Raw genomic sequence first — 21,542 nt, 5'->3', positions numbered from 1 at the left:
AGGTGAGTGTCAGGTGGAGCAGGAGCTTCATTCCCACTGAGGAGAAGGAGGAGGACAAGGAGCTGCTGAGGAAGCCCGAGCTGCTTAATGCAACTCACAGAAGGAGGGAGGGGGCTTCAGTGTGAGCCATACCCCCTGCTGGGTGCTAGTTGGAGGGGCGGAGCTGAGAGGAGCTTGGAGATCTTTGTGGGTCAGGTTCTCATGTCTGAAACACATGCTCCTCCTCATCATCATCATCTTCATCTCCTGCAGGAAGTCTCCGGGCGGAGCTGAGCTGGGTGGAGCTGACCCACACCTGAGCAGGTTGTCTGTGAAGGTTCTCAGTCATCCAGGTCATCGTAGTCTAAGGAGCTTGGAAAGAAAAGCGTTTGGACTTCTTTAAGTTGCTTGAAGATGCCGCAGACACTCTCAGCTTCCTCTCATGTTCCCGTTTCATCAGTCGAGCAGTGCCCCCTGCTGGCAGACGTTTCAGTTACACCTGTGATCACAAAGTCAGGGTGGGTGGTGCTTCTGACTGCAGGTCTGACCTTTAACCTGTTCAGGTCCTCGGATAGATTTGATTCAGCCCTGCAGGGATCTGCAGAGGAAACCGAAGAGGAAGATTACAGACTGTATATCAGACGATGGTAGGATGACGGAGCTCTCTGAGCCTCACCTGGTCTCACCTGGACCTCCTCGACGAGCGTGTCCTTCCTGTTTCTCCACCTTCACAGCTCGCTGTCATAAATCTTGCCCTCTCCGTCCTTCACCGTGGGGCAAGTCTCTGTTCAGGAAACGCCGTTTTCCTCTGCAATCAGACACTTCCTCAGCCAATCAGAGAGGACCTTGGCTGCGGGCCCAGACCCTGACCTTTGACCTCTGTGAGGACAGATGGATGAGGACCTGTTAGCACTGTGCCAGCCCTGCAGGTTTAGATGTGGTCACGCAGGCACTGGATCCTGTTTTCATCGACTCACGGACGTCAGCAGGAAGCACAAAAGATTTCACGCCAGCACCACGCTTCAGACTTCCACGCCGGCATGCTCAGCGCCACGCTTCAGAAAGGCCAACCCTAACTCTTCTTTATGTAATCAGAGGATGGATGGATGTGGTCAGCAGCAACACTCAGACACGTTGTGGCCCTCATTCTGATGCTCAGTGGGAACTTCAGCAGCTCGTCTTCATCACGCCTCCAAGACTAAAGGCACCGAGCTGCTGCCAAGCGATTAGCTGATCAAGCGGGTGTACCTAATGAAGTGGCTGGTGAGTGTTTTTGATCCTTAAGCCTGGACTTGCTTCAGGTTACCTGTCAGACCCCTGCCCTGATTCCTGATTGGCCCTTACAGCTGACCAGGTGTTGTCAGCTGAGGCTCACGGCCCTCTGCAGATCATTAGGTACAGACAGGGTCTCAGGAAGACGGCATGTGACTGGCAAAATAAAACAGGAAGTGACACTGCCTCTGTCCTCTGTCACAGATGACAGAATGAGATGGTAAAAATGTAATCAGATTACTGTGTGAAGCAGAAGGCTCATCATCTCACTGTGACAGCAGCAGGCAGGCTGTTCATAAGGTCTACCCTCCCATCCAGGACAGGATGTGTGTGTGTGTGTGTGTGAGAGAGAGAGAGAGTGTGTGTGTGCGTGGGGGGGGGGGGCTAAGGGAGTCTGAGGATAAGAGCAGGAAGTAGAGGGTCAGAATGTAATGAGCATGCTCAGTTTCCACAGTCCAACAGCAAAGAGCAGAAATATTCCTAAAAACAGGAACACTGGGCACAAAACCAGCCGAAACACCGCAGTGATCGCCGAATCCATCAGACTGAAGAATGGAGCGTGAACAGCGGCGGCCTCCGAGGATGATGGGAAAAGTCTCAGTAAGAGGGGGAAGGACCACCTGAGCTGAGGCTGCTGACCTCAGTGAGGACACCTGCGCAGCCAGCTTGATGTGACCGTTCCCACCTCAGCACCTTCTTACAGGTCATGTCTGAGATGAGAGTCTGTGGGAGGGGCTACAGCCTAAACCTGAGCAGCGATTGGCTGCCAGTGAAGCGAGCCTTGGCACCACCTGAATAAAGCCTGTGCCGTTTCCTGTGAGCCTCAGTGAAGATGGTGTGTTATTCTGTAAGTGTGATCCTCTCCTCTGGCTTCACCCTGAACATCTGGGATGTCCTGTGGTATTTCCGACAGCAGCAGCTCCTTCGCTCAAACGATTGAATAGAAGGAAGCGCTGCTGGCTGACTTTTTCCTCCCTCAGAGACGCACTTCCTCCAGCCCTTCAGTCGAGCTCGAGCGAGGCCGGAGGACGCAGGAGGAACATGGAGGTCCCGCTCCTACTTTTCTTTCTGCTCTGGAGATCCAGCTGTGCATGTGAGTACCGAGTATCGGGTCGGGCTGAAGCTTCGGTGTCGGGAAACGAACGTTTGATTGTGAATTTTACAGATTTTATAGCAGGAACAAGTAGAGAAGCTACGACTGACTTTCTGATCACACCAGTGTGTTCAGACTCACTTTAATCAGAAAAAACTTTCTCAGTTTGTCTGTTTATTAAAAACTCTGGCTCCTACATTTCCCAGCACGCACTGCAGTGAAGTTCAGAAGAAAAAATGAGATAAAGTTGAAGGTGGATCTTTGATCACCTCCGAGCTGTCAATAACATTTCAGTAATCGATTGCAGAACGTTGACGTGAGACCTGAAGGTTGTGGACATCTTTGTGCCTTCACGGCGGCTTTGAGTCTTTCGGGTCTGGTTCTGTTCAGATTCTTAAAGATGTGACGGCAGAATCACAGACTGTACGTGAAAGATGGACATAGCCTCTGTGACATCACCCGTCTGCTTTGTCTGCTATGGTTCTCAGGCCAGAATAGCTGAAGCGTTAGGAGCAGTGGGTCCGATCTAAACCTTTTACGGCAGTCAAAGCTCGGCTTCATCTCCAGGAACACAAACTGACGCATGCCACGTCGGCGGAGGAAGACTGTAGAAAGGAAATAGTTGGTACAGGAAGTGAGATCTTTACAGCCCTTTAGGGTTAAGCCTTTACACACTGGGCGTGTAAAATCTGTGTCAATATTTTGACTTGCCTTTTCTTAATGCAGCCATTCACACCGATGTGCATTTTCACTGCACGAATTTGTGGCATTTTTTTGGATGTTTCGGATCTGACCAATCAGGTCACTGCATCTGGTAGCAAGTGCGCTCATAGCTCAAATCATGCACGGTGCTGAATATAGTATCTGGAAATAAGGGAAAAATTACTGATTGACCTCAGACATGGGGCTAGACCCTGCCTCGACTCACTCGCCGCCTGGTTCCTCGGCCTCCTCAGTGTGCTCCCATCTCGGCTTCCTCAGTGTGCTCCCATCTCGGCCTCCTCAGTATGCTCCCATCTCTGCTAACAGGATATCCAAAATGTCTGAACGCCATGCGTCCACCCTTAGATCGAACCATAACATCCTCCCTGCTGCTGCTTTGTCGTGAGAATTGGATGAACCCAGAATCTGCGATTCTTCCGTCTGTGGTTTAGTAACTTCTGGACGAGCTCTTCATGTCTACTTCATTTTTTTCCACAGTGTGTTTTTTGACTTTCGGGTAGTAAAACTAAAGTTTTGATTCTGAAAACTGAAAAAAAGAAGAGTAAATCTGTAGGTTCTTTGTCAGCTTGGTGAACGTGCTGTAACAGCCTGATGAAGCGTTGCACGTCACACTGAGTCAGATGATTTAAAAACTGCAGGTTTTACTGTAACGCCTCCAACGACACTCCGAGCTCTCAGCTCTGTGCAGAGCACTTCACAACTGTCAAACCAAGAAAACAAAAAGTCCAAATGAGGATTTATTCTTCAGGCAGGAGCAGGCGGCTCTGGCTGCCCGAAAGAGAAACTCCTCGTCCCCCGGGGTCCAGCTCTGGGACCGCTGCTGTTCATTTCACCTACAACAACAGCAGCATGGAGCCGTCAGGCGTCAGTTCAGAGTTTGTTTATCTCGGTTATAATAACAAGCACGCATGCTGTCTGTGCTGGGTGATCATGGCGCCTCAATGCTCTCCTCCCCTGCCACACGCTCAGGTCGGCATCATTTCTGCGTGCTGATATTCATATTCTTATCAGAACCAGAATCGCGTTTGTATATACAGTTCAGCTGTTTAGGAGGGAGATGGCGAGGGGAAAGAAACTGTTTCTTTCCTGGTCTGCAGGCTTCTGTACCATCTGCCAGAAGGCAGCAGGTCAAAGAGTGTGTCCAGGGTGTGAGGTGTGTGATGATTTTCTCTGCCCGTTTCCTGGTTACTTAGAAGTCCAGGTCCTGGATGGAGGGCGATTATTGATGAGGCTTTTCCAGTTCTCTGCTGTGCTGACTCACACTCAGGTGTAGAGCAGGTGTCTGTCCCAAACGTTCCCGATGAACCTGGAAAAACACTGAGATCAGCCAAACTTCCGACTGCAGATGTTGACGGTGTTCTTGTTCTCCACTTAATCTCTAATAACTGAAATCATTTACAGCCGTCACACGTACAAAGACGGCCTCTTAGTTTTCCTCCTTCGTTTATTAGAGCACCAAAGAACCACAGAGACGTTGGTATTTTAGAAGGAAATGAGGTCAGAGGTCAGAGTCCACCTTTCATAACTCGAAGCTGAGCTGCTGTCTCTGTGGTTCATGCTCAGCCGCTGCAGTCCAATGAGAAAGCAGAAGCTCTGCAAGTAACCGTTCACGGTCGGTGGATCAGAGCAGGATAAATTTGGTGGCCGGTCTCCAGGGAGAATGGTGATTTGCATTTATCAGTGATTTACATTCAGCAGACGGATGGAGCACAGGGTGAAACCCGTCTGCCATCTGAGTGAAGATAACAATCTGAGTGTGTGAGTGCAGCATGTATACGACAGCTGGGAACAAGCCGGTGCCAACACGGAAGACAAACTGCATTCAGACTGGGTCATGCCGAGTATTCAGGGTGTTTCGTGGGAATAACAGCATTACTAACACCGTTACTTTTTCAGTAACTAGTAATCTAACTAATTACTATTTCTATCGTTACAACGCCGTTACTGTTACTATCAAGAAAACAGACGTGTTACTGTTTGTCAACACACAGACGGGTGAAGCTGTCCTCAGCTTACTGGGAGCTGGGGGGGGGGTACTCATGGTAAACCAATCACACGACCATTTAACATTAAATAGGAACAAGACGCTATGTCAACCCAAGACAAGTGGTTATAAAAAAAATACACCTGAGGCCTTGGCTACATTTTTTTATGTAAATAGTTCATCGTAACTTTGTTGTTTAAAATTTGTGCACAAGTTTTCAAACTTTACAATTTATATTTGCATTTCAAGTTAATAATTTTTTCTACTGAGATTTTATTTATTTAGTGTGATTTTAGATCAAATGTGTGAATACAGTGTGTCAAAATGAAAAAGTAACTCTAAATTGTAACATGTGAGTTTGTGCTGCAAAGAATGATACCAAACAAGGCGAGGCAAATAGTTTTTAAAGGTGAAATGTAGCGCTAAAATGTAAAAGTAGTTGAAAACAGCCAATAATACCCTATAACACAATAGTTACTTTACCAAGTAATTAGTTACTTTTACAATATTGTAGCTGAGTTACTAACTCAATTACTTTTTTGAAGAAATAAGTAGTAACTATAACTAATTACTTTTTCAAAGTAACTTTGAAGGGACAGAATTAAAAAGGTCTCGCACTATCAAAGTAAAACAGGAAGTAAGACCACCCAAAACTCCAGGAATCAAAGACGAACAGCAGCGGCAGAACACGTTGAACACAGATCGCAGCGTTCACGAGAAGCTGAGAGTTTCACCCCCACCCACGCGTGCAGAGTAGGACGCACCTCCACCTGCGGGATCTGAAAACACTCACAGCCACATGTTCGGGCTCAGCTGGCTCAGACCGCAGAGCTTCAGGCACAGACATTAGTTTTGGAGTTGGTTTGTAGGTTGGAGTAACTGGGCCATAAGCTCTAAAAGAAGCGCAGGTCAGTCTTAAGTGTGTCTGTCATCAGTGGGCGGAGTCCAGGTTGGGCTGAACTTTAACTTAAGGTGTTTGCGTTCAGGATTAACGCATCATTTCACTAATCTGTGAATGTGACAAGTCAGAGCCGCTCTTTATATTCTCACCTTTCTTCTCACTTTCAGACACATCTCCAGCCACCTCCACCTTTTCTTCATCCACACCGCTGGACCTGTCTAACTCCGCCCAAACCATCAGGAGTCCTGGGAACGCTGTCACGGACAATCTGTCACCTCCAGATGTTTCCCCTGCAGTCACCCACCTATCCCCTTTAAATGGCACAGCTGCTTTTACCACAGACCAGTCAGTCGCCTCGGAGACCTCGTCAGGTGGAGGTGACTCCCTAGTCAGGACGGAGGTGGTCATGTCATCGTACGAGTCATCGTCCTCTATCGCTAGAAACCAGTCCGAGTCGAGCGGAGATGGGGGCGTGACGCTGGGTTCCTCACATGTGAGCACAGGTGGAGCAACAGACGTCATAACTGAGCTACAACCCGAGGATGGATCCACATACCAAACATCTGCAGCACCCTCAGACAGCACCGCCTCAGCTGCACCCACCACCACCACTCCTCCACCGTCTGCATCCAGCACCAGCACACATAGACCACCCAGGACTCACAGCCAGACCCCGCCCACAGACACAGACTCCACCCTTCATCCAAACATCTCAGAGAGTCTGACTCCAGGAGTATTATCAACAGCACCAACAGGTGATGCGGTCCCTGCAAGTAGCACCTCAGCTCCATCAGTCCCACAAACGAGTACAACAAACACCAGCACCACTGCTGCTGTAACCACACCCTCTACGAGCAGCATAACAGCGCCTGCTCCAACCACAGCCATCAAAACCACACCTCCTACAGCCACCAGTAGCACCACCCCTGTCACAACTACAGAGACTACAGTCGCACCATCAGTAACAACACCAGCAACTACACACACAACCATACCTCTGCCAGCTACAACAGCCAGCTTGACACACACCATCCAACCCTCCACTCGTGCCTCCACTGCCGCTACAACTGCAGCAACCACACCCACAGCCACGAACCCGTCTCTAACCGAAACCACACCTGCCACTGCCAGTACCACCACCCCCACCACAACCACAGAGACTGCAGCCACACTATCCATAACAACACCAGCAACTACACCTACATCCATGGCACCATCTCATACCACAGTCACCAAAACCACACCACCCATCACTCCCGGTGATAGTTTCCCAGCTACAACTGCAGATACTAGAACCACCAAGAGCATCATAACAACCTCCGCTACAACCACTCCACCTACGACTGCAACAGCATCTCCCGCTACAACCACTCCACCTACGACTGCAACAGCATCTCCCGCTACAACCACTCCACCTACGACTGCAACAGCATCTCCCGCTACAACCACTCCACCTACGACTGCAACAGCATCTCCCGCTACAACCACTCCACCTACGACTGCAACGGCATCTCCCGCTACAACCACTCCACCTACGACTGCAACGGCATCTCCTGCTACAACCCCCAAAACCACGGCAACCACCACTACCAGCCCCACAGCAACAAGCACCACCGCTCCAGCAACAAGCACGCTTCAAACTACTACGTCCAGAGTCACCTCCACCACACCTGTGAGTACCCCACCTCTGTTCGATGCTGTTATTTTAGAGGACTTCAACATGTGAGCACGCCTGTCTTCATACCTGTTTAAAATGGTGTTTAGACGTGTTCAGGATGTTGTGTTGTGTTCGGCGGTAGTTCACGCCGGTTAACTCCAGATCAGTTTTATTCTCCTTGATTTTGATCTTTGACTGTTTGCTGCTTGTATGAAGAAGCTCAGTGTGAAACCTGCCAGATGTTGGCAGAGGTTCAGTTTCCTGTGACTGGTGTGGTTCTGGTGCTCCGTGGGAGCGTTGCTTCCAGCTGAAGCAGATGGTTGGGTCTGTGGAGCTGGTGGAGAGCAAAGTGAGAGCTCAAAGCCAGGACATACTGAGTGTATGAACAGACGATCACACTCCTGTGTTACTATGGAAACACAGTATTAATAGTATTATTTTATTCTACCATGTTGACTGCTAAAGCTCTCCAGACTCTGTTTTATTCTCTTCTCTTGGACACAGAAAATCAAAGTCAAATGTAGTCAGGAGGTCGAGACTTCCATGTTGAAATGAAGATCATGGCTGCCCAAAGGCCTGACGATGAGTCAGCTCAGTGGTTGTAGAGTGACGGGCGGAGTCACTCAGTGAGCGGTAAACAGGAAACACACTTTGAGGTTTCTCCGCAGAAACTGACCAAGCAGTTCAGACAAATTTTATCAGAGGCAATGAAGAAGCGTAGACTAATGAATGACTTAACCAGTGGTGGAAATAAAGAGGAGGTGCAGCCTGGAGTGGAGGCAAACACACTGAGTTTTCCTGTGTGTGTGGTTGGAGGTGACTCTGGTTTAAGGTCTGATTTTGCAGTGATGAAGATGAAGAAACGGTGTGCGTGCAACATAAAGCAGACTTTGATGCTGCTCATACATAAATAGAGCGAGCCTCTGGTGTGAGGCTGTTTCCTGATTGGATAACTCAGCCCCAACAATAGCCCACTTTGATGGTAGCGATGGAGCTCAGTTTGATGCTAAAGGTTGTGGAGAAAGTCCGAGGCGGGCAGGAAGGAAAGCAGGGCGGGGTGTGCAGAACGCGCCTCTGCTCGCTGAGGGAAAGTCTAAAGATCGATGGACCCAGAGAGAAAAGAGTCACACGGGACCGGGATGCAGGAGAAAGAAGTTCCAGATCATTTCAGCCTCTGGAGCTGATGGAGGAAACCTCCAGCTCCTCTCCGGACCAAAGTCCTTTAGCTGAAAGATGTCTGTAACTGTCAGTGTGTCAGAGGAGGCGTGTTTCTTACCGAGCGGTCAGATTGAAATCAGGGATGCTCAGATGTGCTGCTACATGTTTGATTCTTGGATTCTTTTGGGGCGCAAAGACGGTGAGTTACCGGATCATTTATCTACATCCGCTTTCTGTTGTAAGCCAAAGACCAATCAGTAATACAGAGGCAACCTGACAATGGTCAGTGGTGACAGTGGGAAGGAAGAACTCCTTTTAGGCAGAATCAGGCTCAGGGGAAATACACAACAGAGTGCTTTGGGCCCTCACTCATACTCTTTTCATTTCTTACAGAGTGTAAGCACTACAGAAGCAATAAAGTGCCTTATTTTCTGAGAGTGCGATGTTAATAGGGGAACTTTTTACCTCTGTGCAGGCATGTAAACACTCACGTCACGAGTATGAGCCCTTTGGTTTGATCCCAGGAGGAGACAAACTCCTCTGCATTTGCATCACGAAGGCCATTTGTGTAAAAAAGACATCAGACACCAGCAAATCATTTTCTTTGAGTTTCACAAACACCATTTGACCCTGACCCTTCTCTCTGTGACCTCCTGATGCAGGTCCAGACCTCAGAGGGTCCCCGATGCTCCGCAGACCTGAAGGAGATCAGCTCCAGCTCGGACTCCGTCGCGGTGCAGGTAACGTCGGCCGGTCTGTCCTGTAACTTCAGTCTGTTCTGCGTTCTGGACTCAGGGTCCAGTCCTGCCCACTGCGACTCTGATGGAGAGACCAGGAGCGCCACCATCTGTAATATAACGGGACTGCAACCCGGGACAGTGTGTCAGCTGACAGCGGTTTCCAGGAAGGATGGCGAGATTAGCCACGGGACAGTTCAGACAGGTAGGAGCGCACCTGGAGAGTGAAGCTGCAGTTCAGAAGTTAGCACCTGAGTGCTCTGTGTAGCTATTTTAACTTTACCGTCACATTACTTAGAACAAGCTCCGCCCCTTTCTCATGACACCCATGCACTTGTGCTCCCCATCATGGATAAACCTCCTGACATTATTGATTATTGATCATATTATGTTTTAGAGCGCACCAGGTTTTTAAACTTCAAACAATAAAATCAACATTTCTAAAAATAAGTCAAAAATATTCAAACTTGTAACTTCCAAGATTCAATATCTCTGGACCCGCTTTACTAACACGTGCATGGAAACAAAATAATCACCATCAGATTTAGGGACAAATGTTAGTAAATCAGACTGTGCTCACTGCCTGCGTACGGCCAGGTGAAGTTGAAGAGAGCTGCAATGATGTAAGAGAGAAACCTGCACTGCACGGTTTCTGCAGCCAGCCCAACGTCTGGCTGCAGAAACCTTTAAAACAGTTTCCTAACTCCAAGGAGGAATCCAGATCAGGGACCGCTTTCCATGGGAGTGACGACTGTTTCAAATAACAGAGAGATAAATAAATCAGGCTGAAATAACGGGCTGCTGAATATTGTTTCCCCTCAGACAGTGACTGTGGCTCCACAATGTTTGGAGTGAAACGAGAAGCAGACAAGAAGAAAACGTGGAGACAAGGAGGACGTGATCTGTGAGAAGAAGAAGCATTTCGGTGCTTATAATGTTTGGGAAAACTTTAATTAGAGTCTAAAAGGCAATAATAATTATTAGCAGTCGTTTCAAAGACGTGTGCTTTCTTACGATGGACAGGCATCTGTTCGTACGCGTGGTCAGAGACACTTCTAAATGTCTTCACGAAGTAAAAACAAAAGTCCTGATGAACCACAGATTTGTGCACTGTTGGTAAATGAGACCGATTAATGCTTTGCTTTAATGATTACGAGTGTTTTCTAAAAACATGCCTAAACTAACCCAAACCCTGACCTCCCCCCATCGCTGAACTGATCCAGGACCTGCTGCAAACAAACGAAGGAAGTGGCTGAGAGCAGAGGAGGGTGAGGAGGGGGTGTTTCTGGAAACAAACACTCGAGATGAGATGAAGACCATTGTTAGAGAATGTTTATCAGGAACTTTCTGGAACGAGCAGCTGCAGCTGCCTCCGAGCTTTCTCTGGTTTTGTCTCAACATTGAAAAGTTCTTCCTGCTCTGTTCATTTTCGTCCCAATGAATACGTTCATATCAGGACGGTGACTGTCAGACTGAAGGCTGGCCGTGAATCACGTGGACATGTTTCCTCTGCTGCAGTTTGAAGACCACCATTCAGGGTAAGGTGCTGTGCTTCGCTCCACTCGTCTTGTAAATGTCACAGAGTCGTTTGGGATCTTTACAAGTCTGTTGACGTTTCTGGAGCTTTGGAGCTTGTGCTGTGTGGGTCGGACATTTTGTCCTTGGGGTGTTGCCAGCCTTCCAACAGCAAGCAGGGAAGTCTGCTCAGACAGGAAGCCATCACGAAGAACAGGCCAGAGTTCAGGACTGGGGGGGCTGTCCTCATCATCCTGCCCCACCCAGCCAATTTTTTTCAGTTTCCTGTGTGGACTCATGCCTCCGTGAAAACGCTCTCATTCTTTTAGCTGCTCAAACGAGCGTATGGGCCTCTGCAGCAGCACAGTGTAACAATCGCTGCGCCCACGACCACCAACCATACGGGGAATTCACCAAAGCCAGTAGAACTTCACAATTCTAGATGCCTAAACATAAAAATAAACCCGGTCATTAAAAAGGCGTGGTAAACCACTAACATGGTGGCAGGTCATGTTACATGTAGGGCGGTCACCAACAGACTGCAGACTATGGAACAAAACTGATGTGTCCGCAGCGGTGCTGACGACTAAACTGAAACTCGGACCCACAAACCTGGATGCAGATGTTTTAGCTGCTTCTCTAAATTGGAAGTCTTTCCTCCTCTGGTTTACAGGATAATAGTGTTGGCTTTGGGAAATCATTTACCATCTCTTGGTCATCCCTCTGAAACGTCTTCCCTAGCCAACTCTACCAGAGCTGTTGTGACAGCTGCACTAATCGCCAATTCACGTGTTGTTTTTGATGTTCTTGTGCTCCTTCTTCTTTTTCCTTTGCTTCTTTTTTCTGCAACTAATCCAAACCACAACCCCACCCATGATCCTCGACCACAACCTCCCAGTCCAACTCAAACCCCAAATCTGTCCCCAAACCCACCATAAACCTGTCCCCTTCCATGGTCTTGAACCCGCAATCCAAACTTGTACTCCTTTGAACTCAACCCAAATCTCAGTGCCCACCGCAGTCTGTACCAAAAACCCAACCCCAATCCAAACACTACCTTCAACCCCAACCTTAATCTCAGCCTGTCCCTAAACTCAGCCTAAACCTGTCTCCAAGCAGGAACCACAGCCTGATCCAGTCTAAAGTGTTTCTGAATGAACAGAACCAAACCTCCTGAAAGCTGCTAACTGCTACAGTTCAGTGTCTTAGTTTTAAAAAACTTTAATTACCCAAATATTAATTAATGGAAAACAAAAGCGCTGTAAAATGTCATTTCAAAATAAAACTTCCTGTTTTCAGTGTGGGTATACACTGAGGGTCCTCTCCTGTTTCAGACCCAGTTGGCCCAGCTCATCTGGACCTCCAGCTGGGCCCAGCTCAACCTCATCACAAAAGCCTGTTTACGGTTCCAAGCGGCTCGGCTCTGACGGTGTCCTGGACTCGGCCTACCGGTCATGTGGACTGGTACGATGTGACTCTGGAGGACACGAGCTCCGGATCCCGGCGCAGGACCAGAATCAAGGGCTCTGCAGCCTCCCAAGCCATGTTCACCTCCCTGATTCCCGGGACTCTGTACAAAGTCAGTGTGGTAGCTTCAGCTGGGAACAAGAGCGCCTCACCTGTCCACGCAATGACAGCTACAGGTGAGCTACAACACCTCCAGAATCTTCTCACGTTCAAGTTTTATTACAGGTAACAACAGCACATCACTACCAGCAATGAAATTCTTACACTCAGAGGGATATGTTGCTCTGGAACATGATCAGAATGCACCTGATTGGCTGAGAGCTTATCACATGATCAATAATAATAAAAACAAAGAGCTTTAAAAAGGAATAAAACTAAAACTGTTCAAGAGCAACTCATTCAGCGCAAAAGTGGTTTAAAAAGAAAAACAGTGACCATCAAAGTGGTGTCAATACCCTCTGATCTCTCCACCACCCCTCCGTAATGCTCCTCTCTCCCTGCCTCAGCTCCCTCCTCAGTGGACGGCCTGCAGGTGGCGTCCTCTTCCTCACACAGCCTCGGGGTGACTTGGCGGGTCGGCTCAGGCCGCACGGAGAACCTCAGGGTTCTGCTGAGGGATCGGGCTGGCGTTCTGCTGAAGAACATCACTCTGAAGAACAGCAGCACCTCGGCGGAGCTGGATGGTCTGCACCCAGGGACCCCGTACAGCATCACCGTGGTAACAGAAGCAGTCGGCCTTCAGAGATCCGCCTCGACAGCATCTGTCACAGGTAGCGAAAGCACTGACCCGTGTTTGAATCTGAGGTAATCTGAGTACACGCGTGTTTCTAAAATACCAAAACACTCGATGGACGTGTGAACTGTGAATTTAGAGATTACGCCCTCATGTGCAGGTCTCTGAACCTCCACCCACTTTCTTCCTGCATCTTAAAAAACCGTTTGATGCTGTAGACGATGAAACAAAGATATGGAGTTAGCAGATTTCAGGTCAGGGACTCATCTGCAGAACAGGTTCTACTTCACCATGCCATCTAAAAATACCCATAAACTGGGAAATACAAATAACCTGCATTAAAAACACTGAGCTCAAAGCTCACCTACATCTGAGTGTGGTTATCCCCAGAACACCTCCACAAACTCCTCTGATCATCAGCAGGGAGCAAAAGGCATTCACCTGGAGAGACCCGACAAGCACAAAAACAACAGCCGAAGACAGATGTGAGCTACGATGTCTTCAGAGCTCCAATCAGCAGGAAGCTGCAGCAGGGATACAGGAAGTCACGGCTAAAATGAGCTTGAGGAGACAACCTTTCATCTGTTTCTCAACTTTTCAACCACACATAGGCGTAAAATGAGGTCTTTTCAGATTTCACGACTGACCAATCAGATTTAACCGTCTGAGGTCATCATTGCTGACCCTAACCCCACCCGCACTTTGGGAGAGCAGTATAGGGTTTGAGTCCCAAATATCTGTGGAGGTCTACAATGTGAACATCGCTGCGTTTTGTTTCTTATTCCGCAGAGTTAAACAGCGTCGTTAAACATCTTTGTTGTTTACACAACGTGACCTCGGTCATTTTGATGCCATTGTTCTGTTTTTCTGGTTCAGACTTTAATGCGTTGAAGTGGCAGTGAATCCACTCAGCGAGGCTGCGTCCTGCTGCTGTGTCATCTTAAATGAGTCGTGTGTTTGTTGGACAGCCGACCAGCTGTGAGATTTGCAACTGATGGACTTTACCTCAGCATTGTTAGCCTGTAAAATAGTTTCAAATATTTCTGTCAGCATGAAGTTTATGAAGTTGTCTTCATTCCTCTGAGCGTTCGAGCTTCAGCGTGAAGATAAAAACTGGATCTTCGTCATCGTGTTTTTCTTTCCAGCAGCAGCAGCAGCGGCGTTTCCGGGATATTTCAGACCTTTCTCCCTCACGCCCTTTCTCTGTCTACAGCTGCTCACCTCACCCAGCCTCTTCATCGCTTCAGTAAATCTGTTCACACGTGGCAGACTCTCCACCCACACCACATTACATAAACGCCCATTAATCATTGTATTGCTTCTGAAACACTGCTGCTGTTTCCAGGTGAACACATGAGACAGTTGGTAAAGTTCAGGTGAAACAGGAAGAAGAGGTACAAACATGAGTCTAACGTGGGTCCTCCTCCTCCTCCTTTTCTTCAGCCCCAGCACCAGTGTCACGTCTCGTCCTCGAAAACAACGGCAGCTCAGACCGCCTGCGGGCCTCCTGGCTCCCACCTAAAGGAGGGGTGGAATCCTACCTGGTGACCCTGAGGGCTCCAGGATCCGACCCTCAGCTACGTCACCTTCTCCCCAACATCACCCAAGTGGAGTTTGAGGGTCTGACCCCCGGGCGTAGCTACGAGGTGTCAGTCAGCTCCTCAGCAGGCGGTCAGAGCACCGAGAGCAGGAGCACAGCGAGGACAGGTGAGTTCAGCTCAGAGAGCAGGTACAGAGTTACAGGTACATGCCATCGCGTCAGGTGGAGGTGAGAACGCTGGACCACAGACTCAGACGCCCTCGGCTGGCGGTCTGTGTTGTTTTTATTGCTTTTAATTTCCCCGTCTGTCTCGGGCTGTTTCAGTACCTGACCAGGTGTCAGCGCTCTCCATGTCGGCTGATGCTCGAACACTGTGGCTCAGCTGGCTGCCCCCCAGAGGCGACTGGGAGAACTACAGCGTCATCCTGAAGAACGGCTCGGTGGTTCTGGCAAATGAGACCGTCAGTAAGGCAAGCAGGCAGCACGCCTTCTCCATCCTCGGCCTGGTCCCCGGACGACTCTACAGCGCAGAGGTCACAGTTCACAGCGGCGTTCTGGGCAACACGGCGCGCTGCAGCAGTCAGCTGGGTCAGTTCACACTCCTGCTTCTGTTCTTTTGACCAACATGCTTGAAGTCTGAACTTCCAAAATTAGTCGGCATCAGTGTTGTTGACCCCACCCCTTCCTCTCTGCAGCGCCGTGGCCCGTGCAGCAGCTGCTCGTACGCCAGGCTGACGAAACCTCGCTAAGCGTCCGGTGGAGTCGGCCGCTCGGACAATGGGACGGCTTCACCGTGCTCCTCAGGTGGGCAACCGCCGCTGCCACCATCGTTGATCAGAGGGTCCTCGGCTGGGAGGCCAAAGAGTGCACTTTCAACAGCATCACGCCTGGGGGCCAGTACATCATTACCGTGACAACCAACAGCGGTAACCTGAGCAGTTCCGCCTCTGTGACGGCACGGACCAGTACGTCACAGCGACGATGACGATGCCACGATTGTAGTATTAATGAAGCGTTATTGTTGTTCCTGTTGTAATGCGTTTCCTTTCTCCACCCCCTCAGCTCCGGCTCAGGTCAGTGGGCTGCAGCTCTCCAACCTCGGCAGCACCGACAGCCTGCAGGCGCGGTGGGCACCGGCCTCCGGATATCTGGACTCCTACCAAGTCCTGCTGGTTCACGACAGCAGCGTCATCAAGAATGAGAGCGTGATGGCCAACATCAGCAGCCTCAGCTTCCAGGCCCTGAGACCGGGTGCCCTGTATCGCGTGGTGGTGACCACGGTCCGAGGGGGCCACGTCTCCAGACAGACGGTGTCCGAGGGACGCACAGGTAAGAAACGCCAGCAGTCGTTTCAGGAACAACACGAAGGTGGAGTTGAGCTGCAGTTGGGTTGCAGCTCGCCGCGGCAGCTTAAACAAAGTGCTCACGCTGTGGGAGATTTACCAGCATGATGTGTAGAAGGCTGTACCAGTGAGTCACACCTGACAGCAATGAGAACAGCACAGGCTCATTTATGTCTGGGTAACCCTGAACTAACCTGAGGAATTAAAACATGCAGCTAAACAAACTGTGCCAGCTGGTCAGTATTATCATTAACACTGCTAACTGTTAATAGCATTTATCAATCGTTTAACTGGACAGAAGTTAATGCGCATCAAGTCTTTCAGAAATAAAAATAGGTGTATATGTGACGTAGTAATAGTATTATTGATCATAATAAAATCAATAATACCATTGATTATGTATTGACTCTGTGTATTTCAGACACATTCTTACTTTGTGTGCTTGTTGAACTGAGAGCAGGATATTAGTGAAAAGCAGGAATTTGTGAGGAATTTTCAGGAAGCGCTGACGACAACAACAACACAAAAGAAGCTGAAGGTCACTTAGAGAGAGACTTCCCGTCAGGGCGGAGCTTCATTGTTCTTCACCAGCGCTGGCAGCCGTTGTATAACCTTCAGAGGACTTTATGAAGATCACATAACATAAAGAGCGTGCAGAGTAGCCACGATTTCATCTTTGAAACTGATCAAAATAAACAGACTTTGGCAGAAGCAGCCGAAAATATGCTCATCCGCTTTGATCCAGGTGGCTCGGAGAATGAATGTGTGTGAGTGGTTGTTACAAAACAGAGTGCTGGTGTGAATGAGGCGCCTTGTAAAAAGTACTTTGAGTGCTCTGGGAGAAGAGAGGCGCCGTATAAGAACGAGTCGCTTACTTTGATGATCTCAGGAGCGAGAGGTTGTCTGCATTTTAATTTTACTCTGAGATTTTCATGTTTTTCTAAAGCTTCTGGGTTTGGAGCTCACAGTGTGCAGACAGAGCTCAGCATTGCTACATTACAGCATCACGATTCAGTGCTCCCCCCGTGTGATCTCTACATGTTCTCTGTGCTCCTGTCAGAGCTCTCCACAGGTACAGGTTTGGTTGAATAGAACAGAATATCTTAACTGTCGTTGTAACAAGTACAAAAAATATAAAGTGCAGTCCCTGCGGTGTCAAAAAGTTTAAATATAATTAGAAGAAGAATAAAAATGAGGTAGAACACATCATTCAACAGGGCTCTCTGTCACTCCTGCAGCTGGTGCAGAACGCTGCAGCACCGGTTTTAACTGGTAAAAGAACATTTGGGCATATTACTCTGGTTCTGGCCTCCCTACACTGGCTTAAAATTGTACTGAGGATCTATTTCAAAAATTTTTTTACTGGTTTTTAAATCCTTAACTACTCTGGCGCCTGTTTATTTGCCCTATGTCCCCCCTCGTTCACTCAGCTGAGCAGCTGTTGCTCTCAGGCCCTAACTCTGAAACTTAGAGGAGATCGAGTGTCCTCTACTGTGGCCCTGAAGCTTTGGGATGATCTTCCTCTTCACATCAGGCAGTCTGCCTCAGTGGTGGTCTTTAAATCCAGGTTAAAAACTCATTTTTATTCACTGGCCTTTAACTGACACTGTTATTAGTCTTTGTTCTGATGCTCCAGCAGTGGGAACAGCCATCCCCACCAGTTTGAAGATGTTTTTGAGACTCAAAATGTGCTTTTAGTGTCACAGTTAGGTTATGGTTAGGGTAAGCTAAGGTACGAAAACGAGTGTGCTTGTGTGTTTACTCTGACTCCGCCCTCTTCCTACCCCTTCAGTGCCGGCGGCAGTGAGCGATGTCAGGGTCAGCAACAACGGGCGCACGGACTTCCTCAGCGTGTCTTGGAGTCAGGCTGTAGGTGAGGTGGACAGATACCTGGTGACCCTGAGTGACGGGGAGAGGACCATTCACACCCTCACCGTGCCCAAGTCGACCCCAACATGCGTTTTCGACTCGCTGGTGTCTGGACGCCTCTACAACATCTCCATCACTACCTGCAGCGATCTCTACAAAAACCACACTTTCATCCAGGAGAGGACACGTATGTACACCACTCACAGCATCGACCAGTCAGAATTTTAAACCACGTTCCAGTAAAGTCGGCACTTTAGAGCAATTAATTCAGTTTGTAAGTGTTAAACAGCAAAAATGTTACCAACATGTGCTTGTCCAGGTCTATACACACCTGGCTCTGTACCTGCTGTAGCTTTTCTACACAAAACACCGTAAACTCCGGTATCATCAGTCTTTTCTGATCATCCTCCATCAGAGCCGTCGAAGGTCCAGAGCCCCACAGCGACCCACAATGCTTCGGACAGCTACCTGAAGGTGTATTGGCGTCACGCTGCTGGAGACTTCGACCTGTACCAGGTGTTCATCAAGCACAACAACGTCTTCCTGCAAAACAAGACGGTTCCAAAGACGGAGCACAACTGCGTGTTCACCGGCCTGGTGCCCGGCAGACTCTACACAGTGCTAGTGACCACGTGGAGCGGAAAGTACGAAGCCATTGCCTCCACCCATGGCAGCACCTGTGAGTGACCTTTGACCTCAGTCAGGCTCATTAGGAACATGAATGCTGCATCGTTCAGCGAGTAAACTAGATGATACATGTCAGGATGCAGTCGAGCTCAGCAGGCGATAGATCTATCGATCGGTGAGAAGGAAAGAAAAACTGTATTTGTTGCCAGATCTGCTGCTGCTCCTCCTCTTTGAAGGAAGCTAGCTGAGATGTTTCGGTCCATCTGGGAGGAGACCCCGGACATGCTATGTCCCTCAGCTGGACTTGAAACACCTCTGTGTCCCACGAGAATAGCAGGGGACCGGGCATTTTTGATGATAGGTGGATGGATGATGGGTGGATGGATGGATACATGAATACTTGTTTATATCACGTTCATATGTTTTGCTTGTTACAACAAAATAAGATGTGGGAATAAAGCACCAAAGTCTCAGATCTGAACCAGGATGAACAGAGAAACATGACTTATCAGCAGATGTTCTTGTCTCTCAGTGTCTCTGCAGGAGTTTTGATGATGTGCTTAAACAGCAGCAACATCCTTGTTCATTTCAAATTCAAAACAAGTTCACACAGAAATTTCTTACAAAGCAAATCTGCTCTCTGAGGCTCCTGGAGACTAACTGTGGGTCATGTCACGTCCATCCTTCAGTCCCAGCGGCGGTGCGTTCCCTGACTCTGGCTGGGCGGGGCACCGAGGACCTGCGGGTGACGTGGATGGCAGCTCCGGGTGACGTGGATCACTACGAAGTGCAGCTGCTGTTCAGCGACATGAAGGTGTTTCCTCCCATCACTCTGGGCAGCGGCGTGAGGGATTGCATCCTGTCATCACTCACACCTGGGCGGCTTTACAAGATCATAGTTTCCACATACAGCGGCACCAATCAGAAGGCCCGGTACATAGAGGGTCGCACAGGTCAGAGGTCACAGAGGTCTGCTGCCTCTAAACATCACACCACATAATGCAGCACTCCATGTTCAAAAAGGAAAATCTTGGTAATTTACAGTTTACAAAACATCCTGAAAATCAGTTACGGCTTATTTGTAGAGTCCTGCACTGCAATGTCTGTGAAGATGTTGGTGGAGTTTCTCAGTCAGCCAGGTCATTGCAGTCTAAGGAGCTTGGAAAGAAAAGCATCGGGAATTCTTTAAGATTAGTGAAGATGTTTCATCCGAGAAGCTTCTCCAGTTCTAAGAGAGTCCCAGATTTTTAAGCCCTATCGGGAGTGTCCCTAAGAGGGTCATGATGTGGGTGACTCACACCTTGGGTCATTTGATCACATGATAGGGTGGGGCAAGGTCTCACAATGGGTTCACCCCAAACCCACACCCGTTTTCACGTCTTGGCTCATGTGGTTAGGCAGAGGAGGGGGTCCATGACCCTCGCTTTTCTTTCCAAGCTCCTTAGACTCACGGACACAACATATCAGGGAAGTCAGATCATTTTATAATGCCTCCTGGTGGAGCTGCAGTTTCTCAGCAGTTGCTCTGGGAACGGTATCTCTACATCTAAATCATCAGTAGCAGGCAGCTACAATTAACCAGATTACCACTGAGACTTATTATCACCTCTGCTTTTGCTTTTGTGGACATGATCATCATTAAACCTTGAAGTAAAGAGCAAAAATGCTGTAGATCAAAAGCTCTTTGTCATCTTTCAGTTCCCAGTAAAGTGAAGAACATCCACGTTAGCAACAGTGGAGACAGCAGCAGTCTGATGGTGAGCTGGACTCCTGGTCCGGGCGATGTAGACGGATTCTCCGTGTTTCTCTACAGAGAAAGTCGAAAGTTAAGTGTCCGAAGCGTCCTCAAGCACCAGAACGAGGTGACGTTCGGCTCCCTGCAGCCCGGCCAGGTGTACACCATCATGGTTCAGTCTGTGAGTGGAGACCTGGTGAACAACAACACGGTCACAGGGCGTACAGGTTAGAGGACACACCTCTGTACAGTGAATATACACCATGCTGTCGTACAGATTAGCTGGTCCTTACTGCGCTCTGCATCATCCCTGTGTTCCTCAGTCCCCTCTGCAGTGACAGGGCTCCAGGTGGACTCCCACCACACCACCTGTAGTATCCAGGTGAGCTGGCAGGAGGCTCTGGGTGTGGCTGATGGATATGTCCTCCAAGTTCTGGATGACAGAGGCAGCATGGTGAGAAACGTCTCTCAGCCCTTTGGACACACCTGGCAGCAGTTTGACGGCCTCACACCAGGAAAGAAGTATCGAGTCCTGGTCCAGACCACCAGCGGCGGGGTCCACAGTGTTGGGGTCAGCACTGAGGCTCGGACAAGTAAGACTTCCTGTTTCTCACTTTGAATGTGATGGAGGAAAACCTGATGTTTTATACAGTGGGATGCAAAAGTTTGGGCAACCTTGTTAATAGTCATTATTTTCCTGTATAAATCGTTGGTTGTTACAATTAAAAATGTCAGTTAAATATATCATATAGGAGACACACACAGTAATATTTGAGAAGTGAAATGAAGTTTATTGGATTTACAGAAAGTTTGCAATAATTGTTTAAACAAAATCAGGCAGGTGCATAAATTTGGGCACCACAAAAAAAGAAATGGAATCAATATTTAGTAGATCCGCCTTTTGCAGAACTTATAGCCTCTAAACGCTTCCTGTAGGTTCCAATGAGAGTCTGGATTGTGGTTGAAGGTATTTTGGACCATTCCTCTTTACAAAACATCTCTAATTCATTCAGGTTTGATGGCTTCCGAGCATGGACGGCTCTCTTTAACTCACACCACAGATTTTCAATAATATTCAGGTCTGGGATTGAGACGGCCATTCCAGAACGTTGTACTTGTTCCTCTGCATGAATGCCTTAGTGGATTTTCAGCAGTGTTTTGGGTCGTTGTCTTGTTGAAAGATCCAGCCCTGGCGCAGCTTCAGCTTTG

At 48.7% G+C, this 21,542-nt stretch overlaps 1 protein-coding gene across 3 annotated transcripts in view; it reads left to right on the top strand.

Moving 5' to 3' along the window:
• Positions 1-2,081: 2,081 nt before the first annotated feature.
• Positions 2,082-21,542, top strand: part of LOC134630285 (receptor-type tyrosine-protein phosphatase beta-like) — a 30,613-nt gene continuing 11,152 nt past the window's right edge. The window contains exons 1-14 of one of the 3 annotated variants that reach the window (XM_063477448.1): positions 2,082-2,344; positions 6,120-7,624; positions 9,430-9,709; positions 12,354-12,662; positions 12,993-13,256; positions 14,663-14,926; positions 15,084-15,347; positions 15,455-15,724; positions 15,822-16,088; positions 17,895-18,158; positions 18,387-18,650; positions 19,288-19,551; positions 20,297-20,560; positions 20,657-20,926. In XM_063477448.1, coding sequence (XP_063333518.1) covers positions 2,293-2,344; positions 6,120-7,624; positions 9,430-9,709; positions 12,354-12,662; positions 12,993-13,256; positions 14,663-14,926; positions 15,084-15,347; positions 15,455-15,724; positions 15,822-16,088; positions 17,895-18,158; positions 18,387-18,650; positions 19,288-19,551; positions 20,297-20,560; positions 20,657-20,926 — 4,801 coding nt within the window. In that variant the 5' untranslated portion in view covers positions 2,082-2,292. Of the gene's footprint in view, positions 2,345-6,119; positions 7,625-8,725; positions 8,967-9,429; positions 9,710-12,353; positions 12,663-12,992; positions 13,257-14,662; positions 14,927-15,083; positions 15,348-15,454; positions 15,725-15,821; positions 16,089-17,894; positions 18,159-18,386; positions 18,651-19,287; positions 19,552-20,296; positions 20,561-20,656; positions 20,927-21,542 lie in introns of those variants that run through there. The other 2 variants (XM_063477447.2, XM_063477449.1) reach the window with 2 other exon arrangements.

Source organism: Pelmatolapia mariae, linkage group LG7 (genome assembly GCF_036321145.2).
Source record: "Pelmatolapia mariae isolate MD_Pm_ZW linkage group LG7, Pm_UMD_F_2, whole genome shotgun sequence".
Taxonomy (NCBI): domain Eukaryota; kingdom Metazoa; phylum Chordata; class Actinopteri; order Cichliformes; family Cichlidae; genus Pelmatolapia; species Pelmatolapia mariae.
The sequence above is the reverse complement of the archived record's forward strand: the minus strand, read 5'-3'. Positions and strand labels throughout refer to the sequence as shown.